Source organism: Phyllopteryx taeniolatus, chromosome 9 (assembly GCF_024500385.1).
Source record: "Phyllopteryx taeniolatus isolate TA_2022b chromosome 9, UOR_Ptae_1.2, whole genome shotgun sequence".
Taxonomy (NCBI): Eukaryota; Metazoa; Chordata; class Actinopteri; order Syngnathiformes; family Syngnathidae; genus Phyllopteryx; species Phyllopteryx taeniolatus.
Genome location: NC_084510.1, coordinates 20,922,294 through 20,938,185, shown reverse-complemented (window position 1 = coordinate 20,938,185; position 15,892 = coordinate 20,922,294). Strand labels below are relative to the sequence as shown.

The 15,892-nt window shown below is 42.9% G+C and overlaps 1 protein-coding gene across 3 annotated transcripts in view; it reads left to right on the top strand.

Moving 5' to 3' along the window:
* Window positions 1–15,892, top strand: part of megf6b (multiple EGF-like-domains 6b) — a 67,836-nt gene that overhangs the window by 37,952 nt on the left and 13,992 nt on the right. For 2 of the 3 annotated variants that reach the window (XM_061784014.1, XM_061784012.1), the window contains exons 6-18: window positions 6,083–6,205; window positions 8,454–8,579; window positions 8,978–9,100; window positions 9,592–9,714; window positions 9,788–9,925; window positions 10,590–10,712; window positions 11,325–11,447; window positions 11,533–11,712; window positions 13,009–13,140; window positions 13,293–13,421; window positions 13,491–13,619; window positions 14,841–14,975; window positions 15,053–15,187. In XM_061784014.1, the coding sequence (XP_061639998.1) occupies window positions 6,083–6,205; window positions 8,454–8,579; window positions 8,978–9,100; window positions 9,592–9,714; window positions 9,788–9,925; window positions 10,590–10,712; window positions 11,325–11,447; window positions 11,533–11,712; window positions 13,009–13,140; window positions 13,293–13,421; window positions 13,491–13,619; window positions 14,841–14,975; window positions 15,053–15,187 (1,719 nt within the window). Of the gene's footprint in view, window positions 1–2,420; window positions 2,723–6,082; window positions 6,206–8,453; window positions 8,580–8,977; window positions 9,101–9,591; window positions 9,715–9,787; window positions 9,926–10,589; window positions 10,713–11,324; window positions 11,448–11,532; window positions 11,713–13,008; window positions 13,141–13,292; window positions 13,422–13,490; window positions 13,620–14,840; window positions 14,976–15,052; window positions 15,188–15,892 lie in introns of those variants that run through there. The other variant, XM_061784015.1, reaches the window with a different exon arrangement.

Below are 15,892 nucleotides of genomic sequence, written 5' to 3'. Positions count from 1 at the left end.
CCATGGTAATTAGAATTAGGAGTGGATGGGAACAGTGTCACAGATGGAAATCATAGCCATCGGAAGAAAACAACCACAGGGTTAGTCATCTTTAAAGACTTCGGTAAAGTGAATTCAGAGATTGGTTTCTAAATACAGTACACTTTTAAAGAGAATTGCTGAAAAGGTGTAAAATATGAAAACTACTGTATGTAGTATTCATTTGTGGCGCTATAGCAAGTTTTTCACAGTTTCAGTTCTCCGCGACCCTAGTGAGGATAAGCGGAGGCTGGATGCTTTAAACAAGTATATTTTGGCGGCTGAAAAGTGTAGGGATGTGTAGGCATAAGAACAATGCCAGATGAAGTTGCATCTGTTTTTCAGCAGGGCGTGGTTTCACGCATTCAACGGACATGATAGAGCCAAGTGACAATAGCTTACTTTTTTCATGATTTCGAAGCCTCATTTTATGTACTGAGAGAGTACTGTTCTCTGTGGTGTGTCAAATTCAGAAGACATTTATTTTCATTTGCTTTTAATAGCAGGTTTCACGTACCTGTACGTAGGGATCGTTAACCTGTGGCCCAACAAATCATCTTTTGTCCAGGGAAACATCGAAGACACCAGCAAAGGTTATCCCTCCTAGTCAGTTTATATCATGTTTTTATGGATTCCAGCATGCTGCCATGAGTTTAACATTTCAGTCGTCACGCCGAATAAGCTTTACAGCTCGCACTGGCACGCGCGTGCGGTTGTGCCACTGATGCTCTGCCAGCGTTCCAACAGCTGAACTAACAGCTAGCTGCGACTGGGTGTTAGTGTAAAGATCGCGCTACCAGATTTAAAAATTCACCTTTCGCTAATCCACACCCCCAAAAGGCAGACTGGCCAATCAGAGCGCAGCACAGAACAGAAGCCTGACGCTTTCCTGTCAGGCGATGTGGTGGTTCACGTTTGCTCTGTTTACTAGTGTGTTTTTTTTTGGCCCTGCTAAAATGTCTGCGCCTTGACCTAAGAAGATACAGGCCGTCTCATTGCTCTCTCAGATGTTTGGATTGGGATTGGAAATATGGAATAAGACTTCTGGCAAATTGTAAAGCCCACATTCTTTCCCTTATATATGTCAGCATCAAAGATGTCTTGTCTTCATATGTTCTGTTCTCAACACCTGGCTGCTGGTTTCACTCCAAAAAACACGCATACTTAAAGTATAAAGTATCATTTCGTGCTCAAGTCACGCTCTCATTCTGTGGTTCTTTTCCAGGCGTTTGTGTCGCACACTGCTGTTACTCTTAGTCACAAACTCGCTCTGCACTTCTTTTCCAGTATTTTTTCTTCTGTGAAGCAAAAAGCTGTCACACTCTCAGGCTTTTGGGCACTATACTGCGGTCACGCTTTGTCACATTATCGTTCTGTGCTTCTTTTCCAGGGTTTTTAATAGCACACTGCTGTCACACTTTCAATTTGTGCTTATCTATCAGGCTTTTGTGTAGCACACTGCTGTTACACTGCAAACACTCAAAATGTCTCAAAACAAATCGGATTACTCTTAAAATAAGACTCATTACCTAAAAAAAGTACATTGTTTTTAAGCAATTTTCACTCGTTTCAAGGTCATTTTTACTTGAAGTATAGAAAGAAAATTGCCAGTGGAGTAAGTTTTATTTTTTTCTCACTCCACTGGCAATTTTTTTTCTACTTATTTCAAGTAAAAAAGGAAGTGACGAAAATTGTCAAAAAATATACTTTTTACACGATGAGTCTTAATTACATTTTTGGGGATGAGAAAAATGAGAAATATTATTGGTCAGAATTTGAGTTTTGTTTTTCACCGTACACTCAGTCACACTCTCACTCTGTGCTTCTTTTCACGCTTCTGCGTTCCCCACTGCTATCACATTTTCCAGTTGCGTGGCAAAGTGTGAGGGCTACACAAATGCTTGATCAAGAAGCACACAGTGAGAGCAGTGGACAATAGAACAACAGATTATACAGATGTTGCGCCACACTGTGACAGCAGTTAGTCAATTTACAGTACATGGAGTCTTGTGCCTTTCCTGAGTCTCGATTCTCTATTGTCATACCTCATATATGCGTAGGATAGTTTCATCCAAGAATTTGGAAGTATCATGTAATTTCGTGTATAAAATGTATACTGTAAGCATGCTTTATCTTTAAAATATGACTGATAACAAACAGTACGCTGTACACCAAATTATAGTTTGATAAAAAATATATATACAAGTGAAAATTCAATAAACGTTTGCTGGAGTTACAGCATAGCTGTGAGTAAAGTGTCAGGAGTTGAAGGTGCTTTGTGAGAGAGCTGAACATCATGGGGGCGTTTCTTTTCTGTGACGGACACACTTGCGCTTTGGGAGGGCGAGAGTGTGAGAGGAAGATGGAAGGAGAGAAAACTCCAGAGGCAGTCTAGACTGAATGAGAGATAACCTCACCGGCATTCCGCACGCTCCCATTTTTCATATTGATTTTTCCATTCATCCAACTGGAGTTTTCACTTAATTTGTAAAGTTGTTCAATTGTATATTTATGCTGCCTGAAAGGTAATACCGCAAGATGGTTTTGGCATCAGGATGGTGGATTTTCCTCCTGATGCTCCAGGAATCTTTGCCGTTTTTTGCATCCGCAACAAACCACCCATACGGTTTCTATAGAAGGCTCTGCTACAGGCCGCATTGTTTCCATGGTTACCACGGCTATAACCTGCCTCACAGAGCTGCAGGTAAGTGAGGACTTCCTGACCAAATTCCAGATTGGGCAATCGGAGCAGTCTGGGATTCTTCAGAGATTCTGACATGAGATGAATGTGCATTGAAAACATGCTTTCATCACTGAATATTTTCTAGCACTGACTGACTAGAGTGTTGTGTGTGCGGGCAGCGCGCTGACCCTCGAGGTTAGTGGACGTGATTTTCCCCAAACCAAAGCGCGGCGGGCAGCACGCACGGAAAAAGGAAAAAAAAGTGCTGTAGTGACTCCTGCCAGCAGCTGCACATGGAACGTGGCTGACGTTTGGCCGCAGAAGACAAAAAGTCACAAGTTTTAAAGACCCCTTTGTGCCCCACACACAGTATCGTATGTGGGACATGACCAGAAGTAGACGGGTTCAAGTCAGGGATTAGATCTGTGATCCAACACTGTTGCTGGAAACAGGCAAGGCGATAGCATTCCCCTTTTGCTCGTATAGCTGTGACTGATGATGTTTTTATTGTCAGTAAAATCCGCGTGTTGAGTTGTCATGATTGAAAACACAGCTTTTTAGCTCAGAAGGAAGGACAGCGAACCCCCCCCCCCCCGATGTGGTATAATTTGTCCCTTCTGAAAATATGCCTCTAAAGTGGCTTGAGTTCAAATGAAACACATTCAAATAAAAGTTTGACCTTCGAACCAATTTTTTTATTTTTTTATTTCCTGTGGCAAAACTGGCTTGAAAATACAAACAAATCACCCTCAGAGGTTCCACTGATTATTAATTACATAATTGTTCATGTTCATTCGGCATTGTAATGAGAGCCAATATTATGTTAAATATTCTACGTTTGAAATAAGAATCTTGGCACTCAATAGGGTGCAGACCTCCACCAATGCAAAACAATCCTAAAGACAGTTGTGCGGGACACTGCTGTCCCACCCCGGCCCTGTAGGAGGCAGTAATGCCAAGATACTACACACACACACACACAGCAAGCTTCTTTTTTTCTCTGCTAGACCTGGTAGATCACTTGCCCCATGATGCAAGTAGACTGTCATTACGATAAATAACATATTGTCACTGTGGGGAATGTCCAAATATGGTGAATTTCATATTTCCCACATCGATACTATTGGTCTGTACCCATGTCGTCTGTTAGTTTTTTAACTAATTTCAAGTGTTGAAAACAGCTTGAGAACAAATTTATTTACAGTTTTGATTGCTCAACTGTCTGAGAAGTATTATAAAACGCCTGTTTTTCCCTCACTTATGTTGCCTCGAGATCGTAAGACGGGATGACCATAACGAGTGTGTGCAAATGAATTTTCACCTATAAAACTGCTTAGTCAGCCCATCGTTTTATTTACTCTTATTACTCTTACTCTTATTAAAAGAGTAATATCTTATTTTTATTTCATGGCTCCAAGACCCCTTAGAAACACTTTGGGAAGATGATCTAGACACAGTCCGTTGCTTTTGTGAAATATTAAAGGCTTTTTGTCTGGTCGGGGAGTCGGCGTGGACGGCTGGCGCTGGCTGCTTGTCATACCATTTAATCGATGACAACATCCCTAATGAGGAGAAACAACAGGAAATGAATGGATGGATGCGAATGTAAGTTTGATTGGTTTTGCCTTTATGCACCCTGCCTGCAATAAAGTATGTTCCCCCGCTTCTCTCGCCAAAAGTTAGCAGGCATAGGCTCCAGCGCACCCTGGACCCTAAGGAGAACAAGCGCTATAGAAAATGGATGAATGGTTGTTTGTCTATATTTCTCCTGAAATATGTTCCCCCACTTCTCTCTCCAAAAGTCAACTGGGATAGGGTCCAGCGCACTCGCAACACTAATGAGGACAAGCGTAAGGACAGAAAATGGATGGATAGAGTTGCTAACAGTAAAGTAACTAATTTACCAATAAGTGTTGATGAAAAAAATAACCTCTTGTCATAAACATTTCATACTTAGTGGAGGCACTAATGGTCAGTTTTGACTGACACTGTCAGAAGTATTTATATAATCATGTTTATTATTGTGGTTGCAGTTTGCAGTGGTGTACAACTGCACTGTACCATACTGAGAGCTGCTTCTATTTTTTTGTTATTAATTTCAATATATACACAACTAAAATCAGTACAGTTAGCCGCCGTTCATCACGGGGTTACGTTCCAGACCCACCCGCAATAGGTGAAAAGCTGGGATACAGATGGATGTGAGCTGTGGCTGACAGCAGCTCCTGTGCTCATTGTGTTTTACTGTTCTCACTCAATAAATGGGTGAAAATGCATGTGTGACTGTGGCTCTCCTTTCCCACATGCGAGGGCATTAGTATGTATACTGTAAAAATCCATCAAAAAAAACCCAAAACAATCCTTATTAACCGCCAATTTCCGTTGTAGCGAAATCTGCAATGATAAACATTGCTAAATGAATACACCTCAGTCCAAAACGGTGCATCAGCTCCTCTGTTGGGTACATCGGTGTACCTAATGTTGTGGCCACAGCGTGTCCTCCTGTGCACTATGTGAACATAAAGACAGACACGTGCAGCGCAAAGTACTCGATGAGGTCCAGATGCTCTTGTCCACTCGCCACATTGTCCCACTCAGTGTGACAAAAACACTCTTCAAGCCAATTTTTTTCCCACCACTTTACACAGCAGTAGACATAATTGACACCAGATTACTAATAAAAATGAAAACGGTTAAGTGTAAGGTCAAATTGCTTTCCACTACTGAATTCTTAACATAGTTTGTGTCTGCAAAGAGGCACCTGGATTGAGCAATTAAAGTCATTTATGATGTGTTACCTGCATTTGCAGACATGAACCAGTCACAAGCTTCTCGCAGGTAACGTCACCCCTAACGTTGTTTCGTTACATTTCCACTGACTTTAGTTACGTTACAGCGCTGGAGGTCAGGTTGACATGACTAGCAATTCATCAGTCTTTGACCTTTAATTCAAGACATGTTTAGGAAACAAATTACGGATCTGTTTGGTTTCCCGCTACTTCCCCCACAGAAAAAAAACACCACATCTTTTTATTTTGTTTCCAATATCCTGGTCTGGCTAAGCGGAATGTGTATGTTTCCATGTGTTGGCTTCGCTCGCATGGGGAAAGAATGTAACTGTACAATAGTTTTTACCACATGGGGGAATTTGTTGTGCTTGATTTGCATCGCAGTTACTTGCTTACTTGGCCTGCTCGTTCATCAGCTCCTCGACTTTAACTCCCAAACTCCGTCGTAATCCTTCCATCCAGCCCGGCGGCTCAGCTGGAATTTAGCTGGCCATAATGACAGGCTTTAGTCACATGGCGCTGATTTGGCTCCCGTCTCTCTTCCTGCTTCCGCATCCCGTCCGAAACTCACCCTCATCCTCCTTCTCCGCAGATATTGATGAATGTCAGGTTCACAATGGCGGCTGCCAGCACAGATGCGTTAACACCAGAGGCTCCTACTACTGCGAATGCCAGACGGGATCCCGCTTGCATGTGGATGGACGCACGTGCCTTTGTGAGTACACTCATGGATGTACCGGCATGGCAACACAATTTTGGTCTCTTAATCCCTTAAATTTGGTACGAATTAAAACTGTTTAATGTTTTTTTTTCTCAAATCATCATTCAGTTCAGGCATGGTAATGAATTGTCAATGACGTTCAACCATGCCCTAAAACACTTCACCTTTTTTTCTTGTTTTTTTTTTTCTTAAAATGGGAATTACATAACATAAATCTTAAAAGTAGAGTTTAACAATAATAAATGCATATTTTTAGTAGTCGCCAGGTGCCACGTGGTTCTGGACCACCCCCGTAATAGCTGAAATCCACAAAGTATATTATATTGAAAATTATTATTATTATTATATATTTTAAAGCTTTATGAACCACCACAGACTCTTATTACTCTTCCCCACACTCCTATTAACACTTACCGTACTCTTATAAACACTTACTTACTCGTTCCTATTAAACACCTATTTTTACATTTAAACATACAGTAATTCACACTAGTACTGTACACTATGTACAATTTGGTCCTTTTAATAGGTTTTAATCATTTTAATGTTTATTTGTTATTTTTAATTAGTTAATTAATTACTGTTTTAATGTTTTAAGATAGGAAGTGTTCATTTTACCACAAAATAAATTACAGCGTACACTCCAAATCCCACAATATGGTGTATTAAGCGCAATATGAATGTGAAAACAAAAATCTGAAATTCGGTGAATCCCCAATAGGTGAACCGCGATACAGCGAGGAAAGATTACGAGTCTGAGACACCGCCTCTCCCTACTGAGACACCGCTAGGTCTTTGACCTCTACTTGACCTCTACTTTAGCCACTTTTCCACCAAGTGCTACACCTTCGTCCAAGTGGGGAGAGTTACTGGGCGTGTGTGTGTACTGACAAACACAAGCGCAAACTTCAATCTATCCGTCCATTTTCTGTAGCGCTTGTCGTACATTTCAAACTTCACACAGGAAAGCCTGAGCCGAGATTGGAACCTGCGACCTCTCGACCATGAATGCAAACGTACCAACCAATGTTCCACCGTGCTGCCCGCGAACTTGAATTGATGTATTAAATTGCATCAAATGTGCAAATGGGAACGGCTCGCGCGGACTAAACTGCATTAGTTGGCTTCTCTTGAAATGAATTCGAGCAGACGTTGGCCGTAAAATCACACAGCATGAAAGCGTCGGAATCAGTTTAGCATTCAGCGTCGGGAAGAGTTCCTGCTCACTGATGACAGCTGGACGCAGTCCATCTGCTGGAGGACATTGTTAGCTACAAAATTGGCTTGGAGAACACCTGTGATTAAGATTGAAGCCAGCCTTTTTCAGAACATACGCTTTGGTTCCTGATAGAGACAGGAGTATAAACCTGGCGCTGGCTTCTACAATCAGTAGTGGTCCTGTCTAGCATTTCTAGGGCTTCATGTGTGTGTCTTGGCTTCATGAGAGAGAAAATACCGTAGCCACCACCCCCACTGTCCCTGCAAGGCGAAATGTCTGATTGCAGCGATAATCAGCGTCCACGTGTGGCGCGACTCCCAGGTGAAGCCCTCATGTGAGACTTTGCAGCCTGCAGACGGAAGCGGGAAAGCTGTGCAGATGCCCTTCAGGAAAAAATGCAAAGTATGCTCACAAATAAATGGAGAACATTTTTGTGTCTCTGGAGTTTTTTTTTGGTTTTTTTTTCTCCCTCACAGCGTGATCACACGCAGGGCTGGTTAAAGGGCAATCAGCACAGCATCAGTATGAATTCAATCTCAGCTTTGCTTATCTTATCCAGTTCTGGATCTGACCGCAATGGTCAGACGCCTGCCACACGCGCAAAATGTTTAAACTGGAAAGTTCTCTGAGGTTCGTAGTGCTCCTTTGATGGATGGATATTGACTGCAGTCTTGCACAAGTGAAAAACATCAAACTGCCTTCTTGTTTTCACTCAAGTGATTGAGTCCAGACTGGCGAGATGATTGAGCTGGTGATCTTCGCAAACTCATCAGCGTATGATTTTTGACTTCAAGCTTTGATTGTTGGCTCATTTGTGCTGATGGCACATAACCATCATCAAAGGGAAGTCAATGCAGCTTTCGCTGGAAAAAAATATTACGTCAACCTTCAGTCCGATCAAAATTCACAGGAGAAAAAAAAAGCAAAAGAACACCTCTGATAATTTATATTATGAATATACAGCGGTACCTCGACTTACAAGGAAGCAGATTGTATTTTTGAAATAGTTTTTTTGCCTTGCAGCCGTCCACTCTTGCGCCCTCAGCAACGGTGGCTGTGAACACTTCTGCACCCAGCAGTCTGCCGCTCACTTCCAGTGCCGCTGTAAGACCAACTACGAGCTGACGGAAGATGGCAAACATTGCAAATGTAAGTGCATGGACCCGGAATGAAGGATTAGTCATGACTACGCTGCTTACGAGGAAAATGTGTCCGTTAAAGTAAATATACATCGGGCCAAAAGCTGACTGTAATTTAGTGACAACGTGTGCTGGAACAAGATGGACCCTTCACTTCGCGAGACAGCAAAATCTTTCTTAGGTTTCTTGGCATGCGGACGATAGCTGTGTCTGTTTGAAAATGACACCTTGCTGGTCACATTTTGGGCCCGTGGGGCTGTTTCCTTTCATTTGTGCTGAGCAGAAGGTTGTCATTCCTGACATACTTTGAACAGAAATGACACTTGAACGCCATGCTACGGTGTGTTTGGCCCATTATTAGAGCCACATGAGGGTTTACCAGCCAATGCTTTCTGTGTGTCCTTACAGTGCAGAATCCCTGCGGCGAAAACAACGGCGGCTGCATGCATCAGTGCCGGGCCGACGGCAGCAACGCGCACTGCGAATGCAGGGCGGGCTTCGTTCTGGCCGAAGACGGGCGGACGTGCGAAGGTCAAACCACCGCCCGCAACATGATAATAACCATTTAATGCACATATTATTACATTACAATGCTATACAAAATCCACTGGGTTGTAATTCCCTGAATCTGAGACTAAATAAAGAGTATAACTTTGGTAAGTCATCACAGCATATCATCGCAATTCTCAGATGCCCAATATTGAAAACAATCACTGGCAATTTGACAAATATCAACTGAAAAGTGCCATTGATAAGATTTTTAGCAGCACATTGCCATCCATTGCCGCATTGTTTTTAGAGCATACGTTGCTGATTGCAGAAACTGACACCATAAGTTGTGGGCAGGCAAACCAAAGTTTTTCCGATTCAATGTTACTTTTTTTTCGAGCAGTTAATAGGAACATCTTGGGAATAAATTCCTTTAAAAAAAAATGTAGATTTTTAATTCCAAAAACTTAAATAAATAGCAACAACTGTGTGCATCCGTTAACTAATAAATTCCTTGTTTCTTTTAATCTTAGATGTTGACGAGTGTCAGACAGAAGCGGGCAACTGCGCTCACGGCTGCCACAACACGCCGGGCTCCTTCGCCTGCATTTGTAACGCCGCCTACGAGCTTGGATCGGACGGCAAACAGTGTTACAGTGAGTTGTGACTCAAAGTACTTTTTTCTAACTTTTTTAGAAGTCACATCACGATGTCTGTCTGTGTTGCAAGGAATCGAGATGGAGATCGTGAACAGCTGCGAGAGCAACAACGGCGGATGCTCGCACCACTGCCGCCGTTCCAACAGCGGCCCGGTTTGCACCTGTAACCAAGGTTACCGCCTCCATGACGACCTTAAAACCTGCGTTGGTAAGACATCATCATCATCATCAAGACGTGTGTCGTTAAAGGAGCAAAGTTAGCGAAATCAACTTTGAGTCACAACCATGCAACATAATAATAGAACTTCTCTTCATTTAAATTGTGTACCTTTTCACAGAATTTTAGACTTTTTATGGCTTTATATATTTAAAAAAAGTTATTAATGTCCGGTCACCACAAGGTTAAAATGTATTGTCACGTGCATTAATGACTGAGATTGTAATGGGTGTTATACTGCCTTATTACTGCATTACAGTAAAAAGGTATTTTAATTGCATTACTTTTGAAAGCGTCACTGAAGAAAAGTTCGAATTTTATCTGACCTCAGCTACCTCGACCACCCTGGGTTGGATGTCATTCAAAAGCAATACGGTTCCTGCTTTGACAAAGAAAAATAATTCTGTATAGCTAGAAGAGCAACAATTTAGAATTGATACTGGAGCTCTGACAAGAAACCTAAGGCAAGGTCGGATATCTAGTATGATAATAAATGCATCTCTGTGTTTTTATGTCATCAACATTTAGTCACTTCCCCTTGCTCGCTTGACCCACGTTCGCCTTCTCAAACTGCACAATTTGCATTATTTCATCATGTTAAAAAAAGGAAGCAGATCGTAAAGTTTGGTCTTGGTGCTTGTGTTGCGTTTGGCAGACGTGAACGAGTGTGGCCAGCGGACCTCCTGCTGCCAGCAGAACTGCGCCAACTATCCCGGAGGTTACGAGTGCTACTGCTCAGCGGGCTACCGCCTCAGCTCAGATGGATGCAGCTGTGACGGTATGTTTAAAATTCCGCACATTTACGAAAAAGAAGAAATATTCCATTTGTCTTTCTCACTTTTGCATTCATACAATGATCATTTCGACACTAGACACAATATTTATTCTATAAGAACTTGGAAGATGATCTGATTGAACTTAAGCCCTTGCAAAGCTGGAACAGTTAAAGATACTGTAGCGAGGTAGGTAGGTAGGTAGGTAGGTAGGTAGGTAGATAGGTCGGTAGTATGTTGATAATGAATATTATTTTCAATACAATACAGTGTAGTTCAAGAGATTGTAGTTCTAGTACATTCACGTTGTTATTATTATTATTTGTTTTATTCACAACGCATAATACTTACTATTTCAGTGCAATTTTCGACTTGTGTGAAAAAGTTTGATTTGTCTGTTTTAGAACAAAATTATTTTCTTGGACTTTTTGCAATTAAGTAACATCATAGACTTCTGTGAAAGAGCTTTTCTATAAAAGTTCAAATCTTTCAAAATCAGCCTCTTAATTTCTGAATTCACATTAAATTAAAATACCCAAAATGAAAATCATTAGCTTTAACCTGAAACTTTGAACTCTTCAACTTTATAAGATATTGTTTTCCCTCTCCTTGTTTAGACATCAACGAGTGTCTGTCAGCTAACGGCGGTTGTGATCACGCGTGTCAAAACAACGACGGCTCCTACCAGTGCTTTTGCCGACGAGGCTTCCGTCTGGACGAGGACCGCATCTCCTGCATCCGTGAGTACTTTCTACCAAAGCGCGGGCGAGTGCCAATCCCCCCGGCGGGACGCCAAACACGACCTAAACTCTTCCTCCCCCGCAGCTCTGGACAATGCAATTGAGGCCCTGTACAGCGGAGGTGCCGCCGAGTTGCCTCTGATTCGCCCCCAGCTCACATTAATGCACGACTCCAGCCAACCTCTGGAGCGCTACGACGACTACGAGGATGACGAGGGCAACGAGGGCGAGTTGAGGGCCGAGAGCAATCTAGCCGAGAAGTTTGGTGCGTACTTATCGAGCTTTTGCTACTCCGTTGTAGAGCAGTCACTTATACAAACCTTTTAAACCACGCACCCCACTTTCAAGATTTTGACCGCCATGGCTCACCCTCTCTCCCGCACACACCGTTAGAGCTCGGAGTCCCCATGTAAATCCCCAATCGCTATTCGCATTGACACTAACAAATGAATGGCGAATCGCAGTTGAATCGTTACTCCTTGTATTATTCCGAAATAAAGACGTCATTGTCCAACGAATGAAAAATCTAATTAGATGATTTGAAAACTATCTATAGTCCCCTGGTTAAGTCCTGTTCGCAGTTTATTTAGGGTTGTACATTTTGTCACAATACAAAGAGAGTGCAGATGCATTTTGGTGTTTTAGCAACTGCTATTTCCAGAGCCCAAACACTTCTTTTTAGTTTAAAGTGGCTTACTTTAACCAGGATCCCTCTCCACATTGTGGCCGTAGTCTGTTTTAAGCCGGTCTCGGTGCGGTAGAATGCTATATCCACCTTGGCTGGCTGGGAACATCTGCTTCTACTGAGACAGCTAGTTAGCCTAGCTGCTAATTAGCGGTAGCTGTCTCTCATCAATCATCTGCCACAATGTCTTGAATGACTGTTGTATAACTTTATCCGATTCATCTGCCGCGCTCGTAGTCTGCCATGAACATTAATGCAGCTCCTTCTCATCGGACGCTTCGTTCCAATGGAAGTTATCGTCTCAGGGGAGATGGTTCCGTGAGCCATTTGATCGGCTACACTGGCTACTGTACAGCTGCGCATGCGCAAAATGGCGGTGGGAGAAAACCTAGGAGGTTGTTGCATGGCTTCGTTGCATTTGCAGCTCTTGTCAGAATAAAATACGTGCTTTGATTCGTTTTCGTTAAATTGCAAAAATTATGATTTGGGATTTGTTTGTTTTTTTCAAACGAACTCGCTAATTAATCCAAATTGGCACTCGTAGCAATACACACCATAGATCAGCTGTAGAGGAGGCACTTTGGAGAAGCTTTATTTAAATTGTTTTTATTAATTAAGCCACTCATGCCCCTTTAACGATGATATGACTCCAAGAAGTTTCAGCAGGGTTCAATTAGCGCACCTCTTGCTCCTGTCTATCGCAACATCGTGTAGCCATCTCGCACACAGGAATGCAGAGGCTTATACACCCTGACAGCAGCAGCAGCAGCAGGAACTCAAAGTCTCTATTCTGTGTTACCATTTAACATTTCCCAAGTATCATTGGAAGTCCAAATGTCGGGACTTTACTTAAGTCTGTTAATTGGTGACTTGCAGTGTGTTTGGACGACACTTTTGGGAACGACTGCAGTCTGACGTGTGACGACTGTTCCAACGGAGGCAAGTGTAACGCCTGGAAGAACAGCTGCGATTGTCCAGATGGGTGGACGGGAATAATCTGCAACCAGAGTGAGGACACACGCGCGCGCACGCACGCACACACATACATGAAAACAGTACAATTATGCTTTTTGTTATGATTGCAACAAAAATTGCGCAGATAAATGTCCTTTCTCTGAAAAGTTCCTGTGAGAGCCTTTGTTGTGTTTTCACTGCCACAGCATGCCCAAAAGACTATTTTGGCCACAACTGCTCCTTCCCCTGTAAGTGTAAGAACGATGCCAGCTGCGATCCCGTTACCGGGAGCTGTCGCTGCCCGCCGGGCGTGAGCGGGGAGCTGTGCCAAGATGGTGAGTTGTACCTTCTTTAATCCGCCCCTCAGGCAAAACACAATTAAATTATTTTGTTTGTGGGTGTAGGCTGTCCGAAGGGCTTCTACGGGAAGCAGTGCAACAAAAAGTGTAACTGCGCCAATAACGGACGCTGCCATCGCACCTATGGAGGCTGCTTGTGTGACCCCGGACTCTATGGACGCTTCTGCCACCTCCGTAAGACCAGCTAAACCTGACAACACCAGCTGAACTCTGGCATACAACTAAACAGCTATTTGTAATACAAGCGCAGACCCAGCTGGAAGGGGTGCACCATGTCTGTCGGATATTCAAGGTGGCCGCGTGGCTTCAAAAGTTTGTTTTGCGTGAGCTTCTATAACTGAGATATTGTGCATGTTAGGGGGCGAACGACCACATTTTTTTTTTTTTGTAGTCGACGCCCATGTGATGATAGTTGAGTCGACGTCAAATCGATGACCTCATCAATATTTCTTCAGTTACGAACTAACTCGCTGTGCGTGCAACTGTTTGCCTTCAGCCTCCTCCGCCTCCGCGCTCTCCCCACAATCGACTCCCTGCTCATCCCTGGGTGCAGTTTCCCCACCCGCGATTCGCTGATTCAATCACATTCAGACACCTGCATGGCCTCGCAGACAGTCGTTAATTGTAGCAGTCGAACGCCAATTCATGAAATACAACTGCAAGGTCTATACTTACTACATTAATATATATTTTTTTAAATCGGAGGAGCTGGGAATGCTTTTGCAATAATGTGTTGTACTGAACTACCGTTGTGTCACATGGATTGTAGCTAGAGTTCTCTTAAGTTCAGACTGTCTGTGAGGCAGTGAAGGTGTGATTTGTGATTGGATGATTAAGTCAAGGGGGTTCAATGTGTTGTGTGTCTGCGGGTGCGGGATGAGAGGTCCAGTTAGTTAGTTTGAAGATTTTTGGGGGGAGCGTTGTTACGGTCGAGTCGGGGCAAGGTGAACATTTTTTATTTTTTTTTTGCAATAAGGAGGTTGAACGACCATTGCGGATTTCATTGTCAAAGTAGACGGTACAGTATATTCTCTGTTTTTTTTCTGTTACAAGTGAATTCGCTAATTGACGGCTAACGTGAGGATTTAGTCTGTTCATCATCGAGCCTCAGCAGGTGCCTTTTCAGATGTGCGTGCATAGAATTTGTACTTTCACTAAATGTGACTATAGACTTGCTTGTGTTGCAAGTGACCGTGCTACCGTTCTCATTTATAATCAAAAATTTCCACACGCTTCAGGAACCGCTGCTAGTTTGCTGCGTAGACCCACCGCCCTCCTCACCTGTTGCTTTCACCGAGCCGTCCGTGCTGTCAATGCCAAAATGTGAATGCCATTTTACTTCAGCTTAAACTTCTGCATGGTGTCCTGTGTAACAGTATGATTTTCCTCCTCCAGCTTGTCCAAAGTGGACTTTCGGTGCTGGCTGCTCTGAGGAGTGTCGCTGCATCCAACACAACACTGTGGAGTGTCACCGTCGTTACGGCACGTGTGTGTGCAAACCCGGTTACCAAGGCGACGCCTGCAAGGATGGTGGGCACTTTTTGGAAGGAAAATGCGTCACATTGTACTTGCTTCCTCATCTTAGCAACTGTGTTTCCCTGGTGCAGAGTGCAGCCCGGGCACATACGGCAGCGGCTGTGAAAAGAAGTGTGCGTGCCCGACCGGGGTGTCATGTGACCATGTGAGTGGGGAGTGCCAGCGAAAGTGCCCGGCGGGTCGTCACGGCGACGGTTGTGAACAAGGTGGGTGGGCCCACACTATTAACTTTCAGTTGGGTGGAAAAAGTACTCACACTCTACTTCACTATAAGTACAGAAAAAAATAACAGGTAAAAGTATAGGTTATTATAAGAATAAAAAAATCCCAACAGGCTCAATTCCGACAGGATAATCATTTAGTAAGTAAAACAAAACAACATAACGAAAAATTATTAATTAGCAATAGCTAAGGATCACAACTGAAAAAATAAACCATTCCTGTACGTGTTTGTTTCAGATTACACAGAGTAGCTGGTATTCTTTAAGCTGGCGCTAAGACACAACGCTTTCATCATGAATCATTTTTGTAGCCAACAACATGACAGAAATTCTCTTCTATAAGACCATGGAAGGTGAATAACTTGTGTCTTTGATTCGGTTGCCGTCGTCATTCATGCTCGCTGGTTCACGTTTATCCAAGTTTCTGCTGTCTGTTTTTTCTGCCTTATAAGTCCACATCTAAACCCAGGTTGACTTATCTCTCTCTATTTGTCTTTTTTACATCATGTTGTCATCCACAGAGGAGCCTATTTTGGCAAAGTAAGGAGTGGAAAATACTTAAGTAAAAGAGTAAAAGTCAAATGTTGTCAGAGAACTTCTCAAGAAAAGTAAAACAATCTAGAAAAATCAATTTAAGATGAGTGATGAAGTATCTGTACTTGGTTTCTTCCCACCACTGAGTTTTGAGAA